Source organism: Mustela nivalis (assembly GCF_964662115.1).
Source record: "Mustela nivalis genome assembly, chromosome: X".
NCBI classification, from domain to species: Eukaryota; Metazoa; Chordata; class Mammalia; order Carnivora; family Mustelidae; genus Mustela; species Mustela nivalis.
Genome location: NC_139040.1, coordinates 39,985,149 through 40,004,413, shown reverse-complemented (window position 1 = coordinate 40,004,413; position 19,265 = coordinate 39,985,149). Strand labels below are relative to the sequence as shown.

Sequence of the window (19,265 nt, the reverse complement as noted above, 5' to 3'; positions counted from 1 at the left end):
CAATTATGTGGAAATGGAGCTCCTAAAGAGCTCTAGCCCCTGTCTGTTCTGTAAGGTGGCTGGCTGCTAGGTGTTTTTAACCACGATTGCTGAAATGTTGGTTTTTAAGACCACTATGAAGCTGAGGAGGGAGGCTGGGTATAGGGCAATTTAAAATGCCAAAGAGCTCACTTTTTAATGAGATTCAGCCATTTTATTAAATAAATGCTTTCTGAATTGTTTTAAGATTTCAGTTAATTTCCAGAGTTCTGAAAAATTGATTCTGACAATATTAGCCAGTGTTCTTGTTGCCTGTATAGAGGAGAACATTTTCAGAAGGACTTACTCTGCCATTTTCACTGACACCCCACCCATTATGACTTCTTGAATAGGAAACTTGATGGAGTAAAAAGTAAACTTGAGGGGCGCCTCTGTGGCTCAGTCAGTTCAGCATCTGACTGACTCTTGGTTTTGGCTCAGGTTATGATCTCAGGTCCTGAGATCAGCCCCAGATCAGGCTCCATGCTCAGCAAAGAGTCTGCTTGAGATTATCTCTGTCACTCCCTCCACCCAGCTACCCCCTCCACTCCCCACCACACACCCTGCCCCCACCTGTTGTGCTTGGGCACACTCTCTTCCTCTCTCTCTCTCAAATAAATAAATAAATATTTTTAAAAAACTAAACCTGAGGTCAAATACTGTGCCAGATCTAGCAAATAATCGACATCCTTAGTACACAAATCTATAAGAAAAATGTTAAAATATAAAAATGAGCAATGAACATGAAAAGATTAGTTATAGAACCAAAAGTACAGATGGATTAATAAGGCCTAAAAAAGAAAGTTTAGTCTCAAAGAAATTAAAGTTAAAACCATGAAATACTATTTTCAATATCAAATCAACAAGGACAATTATAATTATTTCAATTCTCAGTATTTAGTATTGGCAAAGAAGTAGTGAAATAAACATTCAAACACTATTGGTCAGAAATATAAATTGGTAGTCTTTCTGTAATACAATTTGGCAATAATATCATGTCTTTAAAAGTAGTATATTCTTGGGGCTCCTGGGTGGCTTAGTCATTTAGGCATCTGCCTTCAGCTCAGGTCATGATCCTCAGGGTCCTGGGATTGAGCCCCTGCTTGGGCTCAATGCTCAGTGGGAAGCCTACTTCTCCCTCTCCCTTTGCCCCTCTCCCCCATTTGTGCATTCTCTATCTGTCTCTCAAATAATAAATAAAAGCTTTAAAGATAAAAAATAAAAATAGCATTCTTTGATTGAATACTTTCATTGCTGTATATCTTTCCTGAGAAAAGAGTAAAACAGTTGGATGAAGATTTATATACAAAGATGTTCATTGCTGTGTTATACATAACGGTGAAAAATTGGATCCAAACCCAATGTCCAACAGTAGTAGAATGGTTAAATAACTTAGAGTATATTCAATTTACTGGATTATTTTATAGTCATTAAATACACTGTTTGAAAAGAATTATTTAATGTCATCAAAAATGTATAATGTGATGCTTAGTGAAAAAAATCAACAGATTTTTTCCAGATTTTAGAAGGCAGAAAAAGGAAGGAAAAGATACACACACACACACACACACACACATCAACTTGTTAACAGTGGTGATCTCTGGGTAGGTAAGATACAGGAGATTTAATTTTCTTCACACATCTCCATTTTTTCCAGATTCTATATATTAAAGTTTTATTCCTTTATAATAAAAGGATTTGCTGTGGCCAAATGTTATATAAAAGTAATGATCTGATATTTGTATGCAAGATAGATTAGAAGGAGAAAAGGTGGAATAGAGAAGATAAAGCAGATCTAAAAGACATTTTATAAGAAGAAATTCTAGGCTATAAAGACAAATTGGATGTGGCAGATAAAGGATTTCTAGCATGATGAAAATTAGGAGAGCAAAGAAGAGAATCCTATTTAATAGAAAAAATAAGTTTAGTTTGAACACAGTTGAGGATAATTGACGTCATTTTGAACATAATTGAGGATGATAGAAGGATGTTCTGTTGGTAGTTGAAAATACTGATGAATAAGGAGGGCATGTATTATTACATGGAGCACTGGGTATTGTGCATAAACAATGAATCATGGAACACTGCATCAAAAACTAATGATGTATTTTATGGTGACTAACAGCACAATAAAAAAAATACAGATGAAATTTCTTTCTCCAATTTTTAATGTGTTTTTGAGCATTATTTTTTTCCCAGATTTGTGATAATTAACATATTTTACTCATTGAAATTAGTCTAAGATTATAGAGGTTTTACTTATTTTGTTCTACATTTGTATTACTGCTTTATTTTCTTTGAATTTGCTCTTAAGTAAACTGATCAGCCAATATTAGCCTGTCACCTTGTTTTGCTTTGGACTGGCTCAGAGTTCTTATATGTTTCCATTATGATTATTTTTTCATAGTTTTTATTGCTGAAAACTAGGGTTTGAAGAAGAAATGTAATTATCACCCAAACAATATTTATTTATTTATTGTTTGTTTGTTTATCATTTTTTTTCTGTGAATTTTAGGCAATGAACATCTTAACTTCAGTGCTGCTTCTCTATGCAAAAGAGGAAGAAGCTTTTTGGCTTCTGGTTGCTGTGTGTGAACGAATGTTGCCTGATTATTTTAACCGTCGAATCATTGGTAAAACACACACATACATCCCATAGATAAGCACATATTTCTTTTCTTATATGTCTGTTATCTATCCAATTACATATCAGATGGGAGAACTGATCAATTAGGTTTTGAAATATATAAAATGCAAGCAGTATCAAAATGTCTCTTCACTGACATGCTGAAGAGAAGTGCTTTTTGTACTGAGTATATGATTGGAAAGATTGTTTAATACATTGATTTTCTAAGAAAATACTTGGTCCGTTTCTTAATTAAATAGAAATTTTAGGTTTACTTTCTCTGTTTTGCTGAAACAGTGGTGATCTAAAGTATCCAGAGCTACTGGAACATTGTTAATTGTTTCTTGATGAAAGGTAGATTTTTAACCAGCTTAAAGTCTTCATGTTTATACGAACTGTATTTATACTTGCCAGATTTGAAAGAAGGATCAAGTTCTTGGTTAGTTAATTATATGATATTTTCTTTAGTCATCAGATATTTGTAGATTTTGAAACTACCACAATACCATATGTAGTCTCTGCTTTGTGCCCTTGTAAGCCTTCAGTATCATGGCTGGGCTATTGATTATATTGTCTTTCATTACAGTTTGTATATTTATCTTACTGGATAAATCTACTAGATATTAGATCTACCAGATATTAAGCCATTTGAAGATGAGGCTATTTCATTAATTGATATATCTCTTATGGTACCTATTACAGGTTTCTGCACATAATAAAGATTCAATAAATTACTCTTCAAACAAATTTGAACTGAGGCTCTCAAGTGCTTCTTGATGCATGACACTTTGCTAGCAGCTAAAGAGATGTGTGAAATACAGAAAAGGCACTGAAGAATTTCATAATTTAAGGAATAGAAATGAGATATATTGGCATACTAATAAGTGGGAAGGTCTCAGAAACAAATCCTTTTGAAAGTGTTCATTTTTAAACTTCCTTTTATGTTTGCCAGGTGCCTTGGTGGATCAGGCAGTCTTTGAAGAACTTATCAGGGATCACCTTCCCCAGCTGACAGAACACATGACTGATATGACATTCTTTTCCTCAGTTTCTCTCTCATGGTTCCTCACACTTTTTATTAGTGTGCTGCCTATTGAAAGTGCTGTGAATGTGGTGGACTGCTTCTTCTATGATGGAATAAAGGCTATTTTACAGCTGGGATTGGCAATACTTGACTATAATTTGGACAAACTGCTCACATGTAAAGATGATGCTGAAGCCGTGACAGCTTTAAACAGGTACTGTCAGAATCATAGTGTTTCAGTCTGGAGAGCCGCTTGGAGATGATGTTGTTCAGCTCCCTTATTTTATTTTATAGATGTGGAAACTGAGCCCTAGAAACTTCAAACAATTTGCCCAATGCCACAGAGCTAGTTGCATGAAAAATCTAGGACTAAAGTCCCCTTCTCTATTTCCAAATAGAATACAATAAGAGTAAATCCCTTTTGAAGTAAACCACTTGGTAACATACACATTTATACTACTATTGTTGGTTCAGTATGCTGGGACTTTTCATAGTCCCAGGTTGAGCCATGAAGTGTTATTGTGTAAAAGTGACTTGAAGGGGGAAGAGTAGTTAATAATGCTAAATATCCAGTGGAAGAAATTGTTCTGGCTTTCAAGCAATTTCAGTCAGGTAGGCTGAGTTTTATTTATCCAGTGCTTTTTCTGTGAATGTTATTTTATATTGGAGCACTTGTGTAGTGTGTGTGTGTGTGTGTGTGTGTGTGTGTGTGTATACCATATATGTGTGTGCTAAATGAATGAATATTTGATGAGGGTAACTGCTGGAATGATGCATCAAATACCATTTTGTACAGAATAAAAGCTAAACACTGAGAGCATTCAGAACATTCAGAATACTCTGTGTTAAGGCCTCAGTGTACCTTTCTTATTTCTCCTCTCCTGCCTCTACATAGCCTATATTCCACCCTTACTGGGCTATGTGGTGTTTGCTGAGTACTCTCTGAGCCTGTTTGCTTTCCTTGTACTCTCCTCCCTGCCTCTGAAATAATTTCACCATCCCATTCCCTGCTCCCTTGTCCTCCTAATTCCTAACCACCTTCAAATTCCACTTCTTCATAAGACCATCCTCTGTTCTCTCAGTTGACACTAACCTCTAACTAACTAGGGAGAAATTAGCTGTTACTTCCTCTTGCATTTTACTTCCACTCATTCTTGTATACTGTTATTTTTGGATAGGTTCTTTGACAATGTCACTAATAAGGATAGCCCATTGCCTTCAAGTGTTCAGCAGGGTTCAAATGTGAGTGATGAAAAAAGCAGTCATATGAAAGTGGATATTACAGATTTGATTAGAGAGTCAAATGAGGTAAGTTTTTTTTTAATACCACAAATATAATTGCATAGTATAATTTAAATGATTGGTACTCTAGTTCTATCTCTAGTGGCATGTTAAAAGTAAGATGATAATACAAGTAAAGACATAATTTAAAATCCAATTTCACTTTATGAGTCTGAATTTTGTTTTGTTTATTTTTTAGATTCTACTTATAATTGAAATCATGTCATATTTGTCTTTCTCTGTCTGACTTATTTCACTTAGCATAATACCCTCAGGTCCATCCATGTTGTTGCAAATGCCAAGACTTCCTTCTTTTTATGACTGAGTAATAGTCCATTGTATAAAAGTGATTTCTGTGAACTGTTCCTAGATTATATAGCCTCCTGTGCTTCAGTTCGCTATTCTTTAAATGAAACGAAATTCATTTGCTTTCACAGGTAATGACCACTTTTAAATATCTATCACCATATAAAAAGGTGAAAATTATTCTCTTCTTAGAGACTAAGAATTTTTTCCTATGTTCTTGTACTTAGTCTAGACAGATAGTAGGTGGAATTCTCTCCAGTAAATATATGAAAAACTGAAATGTGGGAGGTGAAAATTGGCATAACCACTGAACAAGTTAAGAAAATAGCTAGAAATAGAACCAAGGCCTCTGAGAATTGAGTCTGATGAAATTCAATTGTAGGATAAGTGGATATTTATTATGAATGAGTATCTACTGAAATCATATTTTTTGCAGAAATATGGTAATATTCGCTATGAAGATATACACAGCATGCGCTGTCGAAATAGGTTATATGTCATACAGACCCTAGAGGAAACAACAAAGCAAAATGTGGTGAGTATCTCTACCCAATGAGGGAGAAGCAATTGGAGTAACAGTTTTTTTTCCAACTTCCTTTAAAAAATTGACATTGCATGCAAAAAAATGAATATAACTAAATTTTTGAGCTAGATTCTTGCCACAGCTTAGCTTACTCTAAATTTTTTTGAGAGGAAGTAAATTATTCTCTTCTAGTTGAATTATGTTGATTTCTCCAAAATGTTTTGTTATTTGACCTTTACTGTTGAATATTATGATACAGGCATTTAAGCATAACATATTTGTGATGTGCTGCATCAGTAAGAACAGCGGACCTACATAGCAGTCAGTGCTGCTAATATATATTATTATCCTCAGAAATCTAAGATACAGTGAAAAAGATATAAAACTGTGTTTTAAATACTCTACTTTCAATATTAGGGTGACTGCATAAGAAGCTGTTAGCATTGGTTGCCTCTGGTGAATGGGATTAATAAATTGCTGGTTGGAAGGGAGAGAGTTTTACTTGGCTGTGTATGCATCCTTCTGTTTGAGCTTTTATCATAAGCATGTACTGTTTTTGTAAAACTACTTGCTTAAAGACCATGTCCTCAGAGATGCCAGTCTGGGAAAAAAAACATTTTTGAAGATTCTAGGTTTAGCTTTCAATTAAATAATTCAATGATGTTACTGTGATGTAGTTGGCATAAGCCCCCTTGTTTTGGTTTTCGTGTGTGGGGGGGTGATATAGTTTTTTAAATGAGATCATATCAGTTACTTTGTTCTGCAGCTTACTTTTTTCACTCAGAAATATATGATGGTCATTGCATATCAGTACATATAGACCTCCCTTACTTCTCTTAACATACTGAAAATATACCATAGTATGGACATACTATACAGTTGACCCTTGAACAACATAGAGGTTAGAGGCCCCAGTTCCCTGTGCACTCAAAAATCCACCTATTACTTTTGACTTCCCAAAAAATTAAGTACAGTTGACCCTTGGGCAACATAGGTTTGGACTATGTGGGTTCATTTATACGTGGATCTTTTTTGATAAATATAGTGCTGTGGATGTATTTTCTTTTATGATTTTCTTAATATTTTCTCTAGCTTATTTTAAGAACACAGTATATAATATACATATAAATACATACAAATAACATACAAAATATGTGTTGATCCACTGTTTAGGTTATCAGTAAGGCTTCTGGTCAATAATAGGCTATTAGTAGTTAAGTTTTGGGGGAGTCAAAAGTTATATGTTGATTTTTTACTGTGGGGGGGTATTCAGTGCTCCTAACCCCCAAGGGTCAACCATACTAGTAGCCTATTGTTGACCAGGAGCCTTACTGATTCACTCAGGCTCAAACATTTTTAAAAAATGAATATTGAATGTTAACTTTGATCAAAAGAACTTTCCATATCTTGCGATTATATATTTTTCCTGCTTTGTTAATGTAGTGGATTATATTAAGGAATTCCTAATGTTAGGCTTCTGTTGGATTCTTGAAATGAATCCTATTTGGTCATGTCATATTGTTATTTTAACATTCTGTTTTGATGATTTTGCTACATAGCTATGTTCTTTACATCTGTGTTAAAGTGACACTGGCTTACAGTTTTCTTTCTGTGTGTGTGCTAACTTTAGTTTTCATATCACTGTTGCACTCATGTCATAAAATGAATTTTTTTTCATAAAATGAATTTTGAAATAAATTATATTTTACTATGCTTGAGAATAGTTTATTTTTTTTTATAATTTTTTTAAGATTTTATTTATTTATTTGACAGAGAGAGATCACAAGTAGGCAGAGAGGCAGGCAGAGAGAGAGGAGGAAGCAGGCTCCCTGCTGAGCAGAGAGCCCTATGCGGGACTCGATCCCGGGACCCCGAGATCATGATCTGAGCCGAAGGCAGCGGCTTAACCCACTGAGCCACTCAGGCGCCCGAGAATAGTTTAGATCACATAGGAATTATACATTACCTGAAAGTCTGAGTAATTGAGCCTATAAAACCATCTGGATCTGCTGCCTTTTGGTAGAAAGCAAATTTTTTATTACCTTTTCAGTTCTATCCAGAATTTGTTCTTCCTGGGTTACTTCGGTATTTTAATTTTTTTCCTAGAAAATTATCCATTTCATCTAGACTTTCAGATAGCTTGGTGTAAAGTTTCTAGAATTCATTCAATAGATATTTAATGCTACCTCCTCTGTGCTGGACACTTTAAAAGTGACCTCTATACCTATGTTTACATTTTCATTTTACTTCTCAATGATGTTTATTTTTGCTTTATTTTATCACACTTGCCAGGTATTAGCCAATTTTACTTTTTTTAAATTAATCACCTCTTTGTTTTATTGAGTGTTTTATTATTTCATTTATTTTTAATTTCCAGTTTTACTAATTCTTTTATCTTTACTCTTTTAAATTTACCGAATACCAAACTCATTGTACCATTGATGCTTATTCATCATGTAGTAGGATAAAGCTGCATATTGTCTAAGTTTATTACTTATTGGATTATGTTACTTGGCACAGAGAGGGGAATGCACATCTCTCCCAATGTCTTTGAAGTGTTTAATGACAGCCCCACTTGATGACTTCTCAGAGGCAAGAGAGGAATATGTGGAAGGAGACTTAGAATACTGTTGCTTATATTTATAGACATTAAATGGATGTCCTTTGGCAATGATCTCTGGGTATGAAGTGATGAAGGCGAAAGTACATGTCAGAGTAGAATTGAATTGTAGTCTATGTACAACCTCTTTAAAGGGCAAAATTGGTGTATTTATCTTTGTTATTCTTTTAAAAAGAAGAAAATGATTTTATTCTAGCAGAGGGGGATTTCTCAGTGGATTCAAGAAGAATTTCAATACTGAAGTGTTAAAATCTAAACTGCTTTTAATCTTTTTAAAGCTGCGTGTTGTATCACAAGATGTGAAATTGAGCCTTCATGAATTGGATGAACTTTATGTCATCTTTAAGGTACTGTTGTTCTTCTTCAAGTGAAAAATAATACTTTTAGGCAAAATTTTACCACAACCACTCTTAAATATTTTATCTTTAATTCTTTTAGTACGCATGCTTAAAAGAAAATAATTTTATAAAATTATTTCTTATGACTTACTGACTTTCCTCTTTATTTTTCATAGAAAGAGCTGTTTTTTTCTTATTATTGGTGCTTGAGTTGTCCAGTACTGAAGTACCATGACCCCAGTCTGCCATATTTGGAACAGTATCAGATTGACTGCCAGCAGTTCAGAGTGTTATATCACTTGTTGAGTCCCTGGGCTCATTCTGCAAACAAAGATTCACTAGCCTTATGGACATTCAGATTATTGGATGAAAACTCTGACTGCCTTATAAACTTCAAAGAATTCTCCTCTGCAATTGGTAGGATGATGTCCAGTAATTTTTTTTTAAGCCAAAAATAAAGCTACTCCTAGAAGTACTTAGTAGTGCCTGTTATTGCTAATTTAGTCAGATTTTATCAGCCTGAGTTACATTATCTCCAACTTGAGCAATAAGTGGACCTTTTTCTGGGTTTATAACTGAAACTAAGTATATTGGTCTCATTTTGACTTAGCCCTCTCAGAAGAGCAAGCTGTTACATATGGATGTTTTAAAGGTTAACATGAAGAAAGAGAATATCTGTATCTTCCCCCAATCAGGCACATCGATACTTCAAAAAGAGCTTCTTCACCCATCAGTAAAAATCAACCACATAACCTAGAAAATTGGTAGAGAAGTAATCCAACAACCATGTTGTACCTGTAGATAGTTCACCAGTTACATTGTTCCTTTGCTTTTCCAGAGACCCCAGCATACTTTCTTATCAGGAATTGTCCCTTTAAGAGTTGTTCTCTCCTCAGATGAGGCATAAGGCCTCATTTAAAAGAAAAAAGAAAATTTAGTTTTGGGGGAAGGGAAACCAGCATTTTTCCTTCTGATAAAGGGTATTTTGCTTATACACTTGAAGGAGAGAATCTGGCTGTCTAGGTGGTGGTTTAACTGTTAGGTTAAGTAACAGAAGGTTTTTGAATCCTAATTACTGGCTAATATCTGTACCTTAATTTGTATCACTGGAATTGATTGAATGATCTTTGAAAATAATGATAATTTGTCATTGAATTTTATTGAACAGATATAATGTACAATGGAAGTTTCACTGAGAAACTTAAGCTGCTTTTTAAGCTGCATATTCCTCCAGGTAAGAGCTTAACAGTCTTTAGTGATGTATAGGAGTTGATTCCATTTTAACAAGTATAATTGCAGATATTAAATTTTAATAACATAATTTTCAATATGATATCAGGTCATTACTTCACTGTGGCCCTTGGATCATATGTCCAGTACTTTTGCTTAGTTACAGTGAAATCTGTGGAAGATATTCTTTGTAACAGATGGGTTCACAAGTTTCACAAGTTTTCTTCCAGCAAACAAAGATAGTAGTTTAATGGTAGGTCATGTATAAGAACTACCTACCATTTGAATATTGGTATAATATTGAAATGTGATATTGTTGTTATTGTTGTCAGTTGGGGAGTAGAATTTAACTCTAGACAAACTGCCAAACTTGTGGAATACTGCAGATTATCCAGAAAAAAATGAGACTAGACAGCAGAAATATTAAACATTTGGAAGAGGAAGCAAAATAAAAGCTACCATTTATTGAGCACTTGCTCTGTTGAGACATTTACTTTAAGGTATTTTTTAAGGTATTTTTACTTAATTCTCACAATATCCCTGAGAAGTGGTAATGTCCTTCCAATTTTGATGATAAGGAAACTAAGGCTCAGAAAGATTAAATTATTGGGCCAAGATCACATAGTTAATAAATTGCATAGCTGGGATTCAAACCGAGGTCTGACTTAAAAGCTCAGGTTTCTTTCTATTCTACCATATTGCCCTAATGTTACCATATAATGCCAGTTTTCTTCAGTGTTTTCCACCAACCTTTCCATATTTTGGGAAAACAGTCTTGGGTTTTAAGCTAAAGGAACATTGCAAAAGTACCATTTAGTTTAGATAGGGTTAATTCACACAAGCAAACAGCATCTCATAATTTGTCTAAAGCCACACCTGGGATTTCTTTCAGAGTCTTCCCAGGATAGCCAGGAACCATTCTTTACCGACCAAAAATCTAAAAGCCATCTTTGACTCTTCACACACTCAGATCACAAACAGAGCATTAAAAACCAAAGCTAAACCACCTAATAATTTAATTATGAAGGACTTTACATTGTCAAATCAAATTACTGTTAGAATGTTTAATGTTGCTATGGAATGAATATGCTTTCAGTAGAAGATCAGAAATGGAAAGAAAAAACAACTGTGTATCTGCTACAGCACTCAACTTCATTTTGCCTTATTATCAAAGATGTTCTTAAATGACCGAGGTTACATTTTCAGAGATTTTGAAATGCCAGGTTTTCTTAGTTTTCTCAGAAAACTCTCTTTTTTTAAAGATTTATTTATTTATTTGACAGAGAGAGATTACAAGTAGGCAGAGAGGCAGGCAGAGAGAGAGGAGGAAGCGGGCTCCCTGCTGAGCAGAGATCCCAATGCGGGACTCGATCCCAAGACCCTGAGATCATGACCTGAGCCAAAGGCAGCAGCTTAACCCACTGAGCCACCCAGGCGCCCTCTCAGAAAACTCTTAAAAAGCAAGTAAGAGAACTCATGGAGCTCAGAGTGATCAAGTTCTTCTTGTTATTTGCTATAGAGTAGTACCACTTCTACATTTCCTCACAAATGTCTTTCTTATAGTGACCTTTTGTTTAACTTTCTGCCCCCAGATTTCCTTGACCAGGAAATTGTTATTGTTAGTAAATTGATTTGGGTTATCTGTTTTCAGCTTATACTGAAGTGAACTCTAAGGACCCTTCACAAGGAGATGAACTTTCCAAGGAAGAATTACTTTATTTCAGTCAGCTCCATGGTAAATATCAGTTAAAAATGTCTTTTTTGATGAATAGTCACTCATAGGGATCTTCTTGGCTAAAAAATTTTTTACCCCAGCTACCATTAATAAAATTTGAGATAATTTTACTTTATATTTCTTTTATGCTACCATAACACTTAGCACAGAGCTAAATGCATGGTAAGTACCCCATAAATATTTGACTAATTAACTGAAATGTGTTTTGGGTTTTGATTTATGGAATTTTTTTGTCTACTGGAGGATTAAAAAGAAAACTCATTTTGTTTCTTCTTTATGTTGCAGAAATTTCTAAAATGTATCTGACCATTTTCATGCCTTGTTAAAATACAGTGGAAACAATAGAATCTTTGATGATTGAAGGTCATAGCTATTATTCAGGCAGTGAATACTTATTATAAATCACTGTAGGTGTAGGAGACAGGGATGAGTCTGTCTCCAAGACATAATTTGGAAGTGTTATGAGCTCATTTTTGTGTCCTTCGCCTTTTTTTTAAATAAACATGAATGTCTTATAGAGGGATAAGTGCTGATTAATATATGTTTATAATTACTGTATGTTGGTGTTTGAATATTAAGTTTGAAGAGTCCTTATAAATCAACTCATCAAATCCCTTAATTTATATGGGTAAGGGCATGGAGACCCAGAATAGAGAAGTGACTTGTGCAAGAGTTCACAATGCGTTATTGCCACAATCAGGATTAGTAGCTCAATCTTCTGACCTTCTGCATGCTTTTTTACCCCTAATAATAAAAGTAACACAGTTTAGTTTGAAGAAGGTCATAAGGAAGAAAATACCACCCAGAAATAAATAATAATTGGTGTACTTCTAGGATTTTTTTCATAAATATTTTTCTATAAACATCTCTACTGTAGGGGCGCCTGGGTGGCTTAGTGGGTTTAAAGCCTCTGCCTTCAGCTCAGGTCATGATCTCAGGATCCTAGGATGGAGCCCCGCTTCGGGCTCTCTGCTCAGCGGAAAGCCTGCTTCCTCCTCTCTCTCTGCCTGCCTGCCTCTCTGCCTACTTATGATTTCTGCCTGTCAAATAAATAAATAAAATCTTTTAAAAAAATCTCTACTATAAACGTTCTTGGAATTTTTTCTTCTGATGAGAGGAGGTCATGTCAGCTAAAATTGGCTTCCTGAATTGAAGAAAATAACATGTCCCTAAGTCTTTATATAAAATATTATTTTACTTTCAAAAGGTATTTACTTGTTAAATATTTTACAGAATGCCTTTTTTTTTCCTGTAGTTTCCAAGCCTACAAATGTGAAGGAAGCAGAATCACTGAAAAACAGCCCAGAAAAAGGTACTATGATTAAGAATATCATTTAGTTTAAGTCACTCTTTTTGTGAATGGGGTTAGCTACAAAGGCAAGTAGTGGATTCTGTTTAAAGGTTATTGATTTGTCCTGAGAGCCTTTTCACTTTTCTGTGTGTTTAACAATTTAATCTTTCTTGTCTTGATAATTAAGTCTCAGAACTTACAGTCAATGGCCCATATTCATTTAATTTTACTATTTTGAAAATATTTATTTTCAATTATGAGATTAGTAGATAATAAAATAAATTTAAACAGAAGTCTTCATACCCCTACTGAACTCCACCCTGAAGTAAATGTGAAAACATTTTGTTCTATATCCTTTTCAGACCCATTTCTGTGTATACACACATACAGACATCTCTTTTATTAAAAAAAAAAAGGAAAGAAAGAAAGGAAAATTCCATAAATACTGTTCTACAATTGGCTTTTTCAGTTTTGTGATATATCATGGGAGTTTTCCTATCAGTACATTTGAATCTGTCTTATTCTTTTTAATGGGTATAGAGTATTCCATTCTTTGGTTGTACTGTAACTCAATAACTAGCCCAGTACTGATGGACATTTAGGTCACTTCCAGTTATTTGTATTACAAACTCTGTTGGAACAAACATTTTATACTTATGTTGTAGAATACTTTTATACACATTTCTTTAGAATAGGATAAATTCATAGAGGTATGAGAATGCTGTGTCAAAGAATATGTACATTTAATATTTTGATCAAGGCTGTCAAATTGTTCTCTAAAAATCCATCATCCTTTTTATGTTTTTGAGTAATATTTAGTCAAAAAATAACAAATTGCTAAAGAGCTATTTAAATACAACAACATCTTCCCTAGGTTGTTCAGTATATCTACCTAGTTTTCCAATGAGTTTTAAGTAATTATTAATAGTCACATAAATTATCTTCATTAAACTCTTCAGAGGAATGAATGGATAGTAGTGTTTCGAATTTTTTTAAGAAGAGCCACTATAGACCACTTCAGAATCTGCATATAAGAACATCATATAGAAGCTATTTTAAACTTAATAGTATGCATGAGAACATCTAGGTGAAATTTACATTGTCAAGTCAGGGTGTACTATTTAAAATGCATCCTTCTCCCTCTCTCTTTACATCTTCCCCAGTCCCCAGACTTACCAAAGTAAAAGTTTTAGTTTAATGGAAATGGAGAACAGATTCTGAAAGCCAGTGGATGAGATAAAAGGTAAATTCAGATAATTTTCTGGGTTATTAATAGAATCTCACATCTTAATGAAATAATGTCCAATAGTAGTTATTCCTTCCGAGATTTGAAGAAATAGAGTGGACTGTTCATTATGAAATGGTTTTATTCCACTCATACAGGCAAAGGAAAAGTTGATATTCAAGCATATCTAAGTCAATGGCAAGATGAGCTTTCCAAAAAAGAAGAAAACATTAAGGATTTACCAAGAATGAATCAGGTATAGTGTTTTTTCAAATAAAAAATTCTAGGTTCTTGTTTGTTTTTATGAATATGGGTGTATTCAGCTCTAAAATAGCTAACATGCTATTAGAAAAATAGTTAATCTACATATCATCTCTGTAAGTTTCATATGTGCACAGAAGAATAGCAAATTTTTAAATGATTTTCTGCTTTAATGCCTTTAATGCAATGTTTCCTATTTCCAGCTTTATTAGAAGTGTTCATTTATTCAGTAAACATTTTTTTGGTGCCTACTAGATGATACACCTAATGTTAGGTGGTACTAGGAGTAAGAAGTTACTAAAATAGGTCACATGCTGGTTTCTGATCATCTTGTATTTAACCTGCTGGAACAATACTAATGAATACTACTTGTCAAAATTCCAAATCTGTCTCTTAAACTGTTCAGTTTATGCTCTTATGTTTTTTAAATTAAAATCTGTTGGTGTAGATACTGAGGATTTCCAGAACTTTACCAAAATGAGAACAATCAAACTGCGGTATTCCTCATGGACTGGGCAGTATGGTAGCTGAATAAGTACTTTTTAAAATGAATCAATATGATGTTCTAAAATTTTTATAAATAAGCAGTGCTACAGACTAAGAAAGAGAAATAAAACTTAAGAGTTTGGTACTATTTATTTTGATTAAGGATGTACTTAAAATAAATAGTACCAAACTCTTAATCCTTATATTTGCTTTTTATTTACAGATAAACTTTTCTGTTAGGGTGATTGACTTATTGTGTTAGAATCAGCTTTTTTTTTAATTGACAAATATCTTTTAGGAATGTCTATGGATTATCTAGGGGCAGTTAGCAAACACACCAATTTATTTCTCCATTTGGGTCCCACCTCAGCCTTCAAAGAGAAACATGTCTAAATGGGCCCTGTGGAGCTACCTTGTACTACTAGATAGTTTCCAAAACATTCTTGCATAAATTTAAGTCCTTCTAGCTGATCTGCCCACTGTAGCCCTTTGGAGAGATTAAGGGGAACTCCTTATTAAGCCTTTCATTAAGATTGGTTAATGAATATATAATTCATATGTAAGGAAATAGGTGAATTTGCCTAATTAAAAGGACCACTGGGGTTCTTGGGTGGCTCAGACAGTGGTTTAGTATTTGGCTCCTGGTTTCAGCTCAGGTCGTGATCTCAGGGTCCTGAGATCAAGATCTGGCTTAGGAAAGAATCTTCCTCTCCCTCTGCCGCCTGCAAAATAAATCTTTTCTAAAGAAGTACCATCTAACATTGAAGGAACGCTGACAGGTAAGCTGCCCAAGAATTATTGTATATATATGTATATAATGTACTCCTATTAGGCAACATCTGAGAAGATTTAAAAGGCATTTTCCTCCATGGCTTATACCCATCTCTCTAGAGCCAAGATTTATTTGGGGAATTAGTCTTTAGTTTTTTGCAACTTCTATGGTGCGGGTTAAATGGTATAAATTCTAAATAGGAGACTGTTTACTTCTAAGTTCTCTTCTTTTTGCTCAATCTAATATCAAATGTGGTATTTCTAACTTATATCTTTCAGTCACAATTCATTCAGTTTTCAAAGACTCTATATAACTTATTTCATGGGGACCCTGAAGAAGAGTCGCTGTATCAAGCCATTGCTGTTGTAACCAGCCTTTTGCTCAGGATGGAAGAAGTTGGAAGGAAACTACATAGCCCTACAGCATCAGCCAAAGAATTCTCTGGTACAGTCTGTGCTTCTGGAGTACCCAGTGAGGGGAAAACAGAGAGCCACTTGAAGAAAGATCCCTCCTCTTTGAAGGAAGAACCTCAGTGGTCATTTGCATTTGAACAGATTCTTGCGTCTTTGTTGAATGAACCAGCATTGGTGAGGTTTTTTGAGAAACCCATAGATGTAAAAGTGAAACTAGAAAATGCAAAAACCTCTCAGTTAAGCTGTAGAACCAAGATGTAAATCTCTTAACAGGAATTGCCTATTATAGACAAGTTTACTGAGATTCCTATAGCTGTCAGTTTGATTTTTGGGAATAGGGATCAGGGATTTATCTTGTTACCGGTGTGTTTGAAGGTTAAAAAAAAAGATGTGGAAGCACAGTGATTCATTGCTTTGTGGTAATCTCTAATTTTGATATTCTTCATTATAAATGAACTTTTTATAGTTCGTAGTATATGAAATATCAGGGGAATATGCTAAATGTTACCACCAGAGGGCACTACCATATCACTTTTAGTAAGAAAATACCTAATTTGTACTGCTATTTACATATGAATTACTGATTTTGAAAATGTAATGCTGACATGTCATTGATAAACCTTACTTTCCAAATTGCCTCGGTCCTATTAGAATGCTTTAGAAATCCAGGCCTTTAGATCTGTAGCCTTAATTATCTAAGTGATTACCATACGGAAACCTCATTTTCAAGTTATCTAACTGAAATAATACTAACTTTTTAAAGTTAATATCATTCAGTTTTATAATAATGAATGGTTTTTTAATAACTTCTACATTCTTCCTACCTGAGAGCGGTTCAGAAGCTGCTGACACACTTCTAACTCTGTGATAAAAACAAGTCAAGAACTCAAAATTCTGGACTAATATAAGGAGAAAAAATGTTGGATTTAATTTTAAGCTGGATAAAGCCAGTCTCTTCAGAAGGGTTAAACAATTCAGTTAACTATATAGGTCTCCCATTAGACTGAGCAATTACTTGAAATTCTTCTGAGCACTGCTTTTTGTGGCATTTGTTTCAGAGTAGCCTGTGACTGCTTTAGTTCTAGCTTTAGATTTTGAATTTTCACCAGTCATGTTTTAAGCTGCATTAAATAGACTGAATTACGGTGTTTTTTCTGGCAAGTTCATAAAGTATACTTGTCTGTAATAATAGTTAAGGTAGTTGCTGGTGTCTATCTTAAAAGTTTTGACCATCTGTCTGATTTAGATGTGTGATTTCTATATTTCATGCTGCTTATATTTCAGTCATTACAGTGAAAGCCCATTTAGAGATAATGGGCTTTTGTTAGCACTTTAAAGAAAAAAAACAAAAACAGGCAAACCACACCTATTCAATCTTCTGTGCTATTTTTGACAAGAGCAATTTATTCATCAATTCATTTAGGAGATTATGGGGAGAGATCATCCTTTGGAGCTTCTTTTTTCATGAAAGGCTTTGGTTTTAAACCCTTTGACTTTTCAGATTTGAAACAATAAAAGGGCAAAAATTCTTTAGAGTATTCCAAGACGTCTCCCTTTCTGGAAAGGAATTGGTATAGTCAGCCTCTGACAAGAGTCCACTGTGAACAAGGCCTAAAACAAAGGGATTCCTCATCACAGAATATGTTACTTTCAATTAAATCTCATAAATTGGACTTGGCCAAATACTTACTAGTGTTGTCTTTAAAATGATTTGGTCAATTTTTTCTTTTCAAGGAAATTATCACTTAAAGATACAGTTGCTCAGTACGCATCTATGCCTTTTCTTGGAAATAATTTGCTGAAATGTGTCCAAATTTTAGAGTTTACTTAATAGTTTATATGTAAACTATCATACATCTGCTATTTTGCAATGATTGTTTAATTATAGTAGCTCTAGAAAGACACAAGGTTTTATGCTTATATACAAAGGCACTATTACACATACTTTGTTGAATATTTTGTCAATTATATTTACAAAAAAGATACTTTCTTAAAAGCATATGTTATTAATATTTGATATGATTTTAAAGTCTGAATATTAAAGCTCAGCCTATATTAATTAAAATTAAATACTTAGATTTTTGAATTGCAAAGTGGTTATAAATGCAAGTTAAAAAGGCAAACATTTATTTTCAGAGTCTGCAGGAGAAATAAGATGAACACATAGTTTTATAGTTGCTACCTTGTTAAGCAAATAAGTTGTTTTAATATGAAAAATCTTACGTTGTTGTGTTAAACTGAACCACTGTGTTATACCTTATATATTAAATTAAATGTGTTATAAGGTTGGCTTTACTTGTCTTTATAAAATTAAATATTACAGGGGCGCCTGGGTGGCTCAGTGGGTTAAACCGCTGCCTTCGGCTCAGGTCATGATCCCAGGGTCATGGGATAGAGCCCCGCATCGGGCTCTCTGCTCAGCAGGGAGCCTGCTTCCTCCCCTCTCTCTGCCTGCCTCTCTGCCTGCTTGTCATCTCTCTCTGTCAAATAAATAAATAAATAATCTTTAAAAAAAATTAAATATTACAGGGGTGCCTAGGTGGCTCAGTGGGTTAAACCTCTGCCTTCGGCTCAGATCATGATCTCAGGGTCCCAGGATGGAGCCCCGCATCAGGCTCTCTGCTCAGCAGGGAGCCAGCTTCCCCCTCTGCTTCTGCCTGTCTCTCTGCCTACTTGTGATCTCTTGCTCTCTCTCTCTCTCTCTCTCTGTCAAATAATAAATAATCTTTTAAAAAATAAATAAAAATAAATAAATAAATATTACAAATCTCCTACAGTAAAAAAGAAAAATTGTTTACTAAAAGATATTACTCTTGGGTGCCTGGGTGGCTCAGTGGGTTAAAACCTCTGCCTTTGGCTCAGGTCATGATCCCAGGGTCCTGGGATCAAGCCCCACATTGGGCTCTCTGCTCAGCAGGGAGCCTGCTTCCCTCTCTCTCTCTCTCTGCCTACTTGTGATCCCTGTCAAATAAATAAATAAAATCATATAGGGAAGTTCTATTTTTAATTTCTTGAGGAATCTCCACATTGTTCTCCAAAGAGGCTGCACCAACTTGCATTCCCACCAACAGTGGAAGAGGGTTCCCCTTTCTTCACATCCTCTCCAACACATGTTT

General features: G+C 34.4%; 1 protein-coding gene across 1 annotated transcript in view; it reads left to right on the top strand.

Moving 5' to 3' along the window:
* The window catches only part of TBC1D8B (TBC1 domain family member 8B), a 56,543-nt gene extending 38,110 nt beyond the window's left edge, over nucleotides 1–18,433 (top strand). Inside the window, exons 11-21 of the mRNA XM_082717353.1 lie at nucleotides 2,534–2,651; nucleotides 3,597–3,882; nucleotides 4,847–4,976; nucleotides 5,692–5,790; nucleotides 8,677–8,745; nucleotides 8,913–9,153; nucleotides 9,905–9,970; nucleotides 11,618–11,701; nucleotides 12,957–13,013; nucleotides 14,376–14,473; nucleotides 16,015–18,433. Coding sequence (XP_082573479.1) covers nucleotides 2,534–2,651; nucleotides 3,597–3,882; nucleotides 4,847–4,976; nucleotides 5,692–5,790; nucleotides 8,677–8,745; nucleotides 8,913–9,153; nucleotides 9,905–9,970; nucleotides 11,618–11,701; nucleotides 12,957–13,013; nucleotides 14,376–14,473; nucleotides 16,015–16,410 — 1,644 coding nt within the window. The 3' untranslated portion in view covers nucleotides 16,411–18,433. The remainder of the gene's footprint in view (nucleotides 1–2,533; nucleotides 2,652–3,596; nucleotides 3,883–4,846; nucleotides 4,977–5,691; nucleotides 5,791–8,676; nucleotides 8,746–8,912; nucleotides 9,154–9,904; nucleotides 9,971–11,617; nucleotides 11,702–12,956; nucleotides 13,014–14,375; nucleotides 14,474–16,014) is intronic.
* Nucleotides 18,434–19,265: the final 832 nt, after the last annotated feature.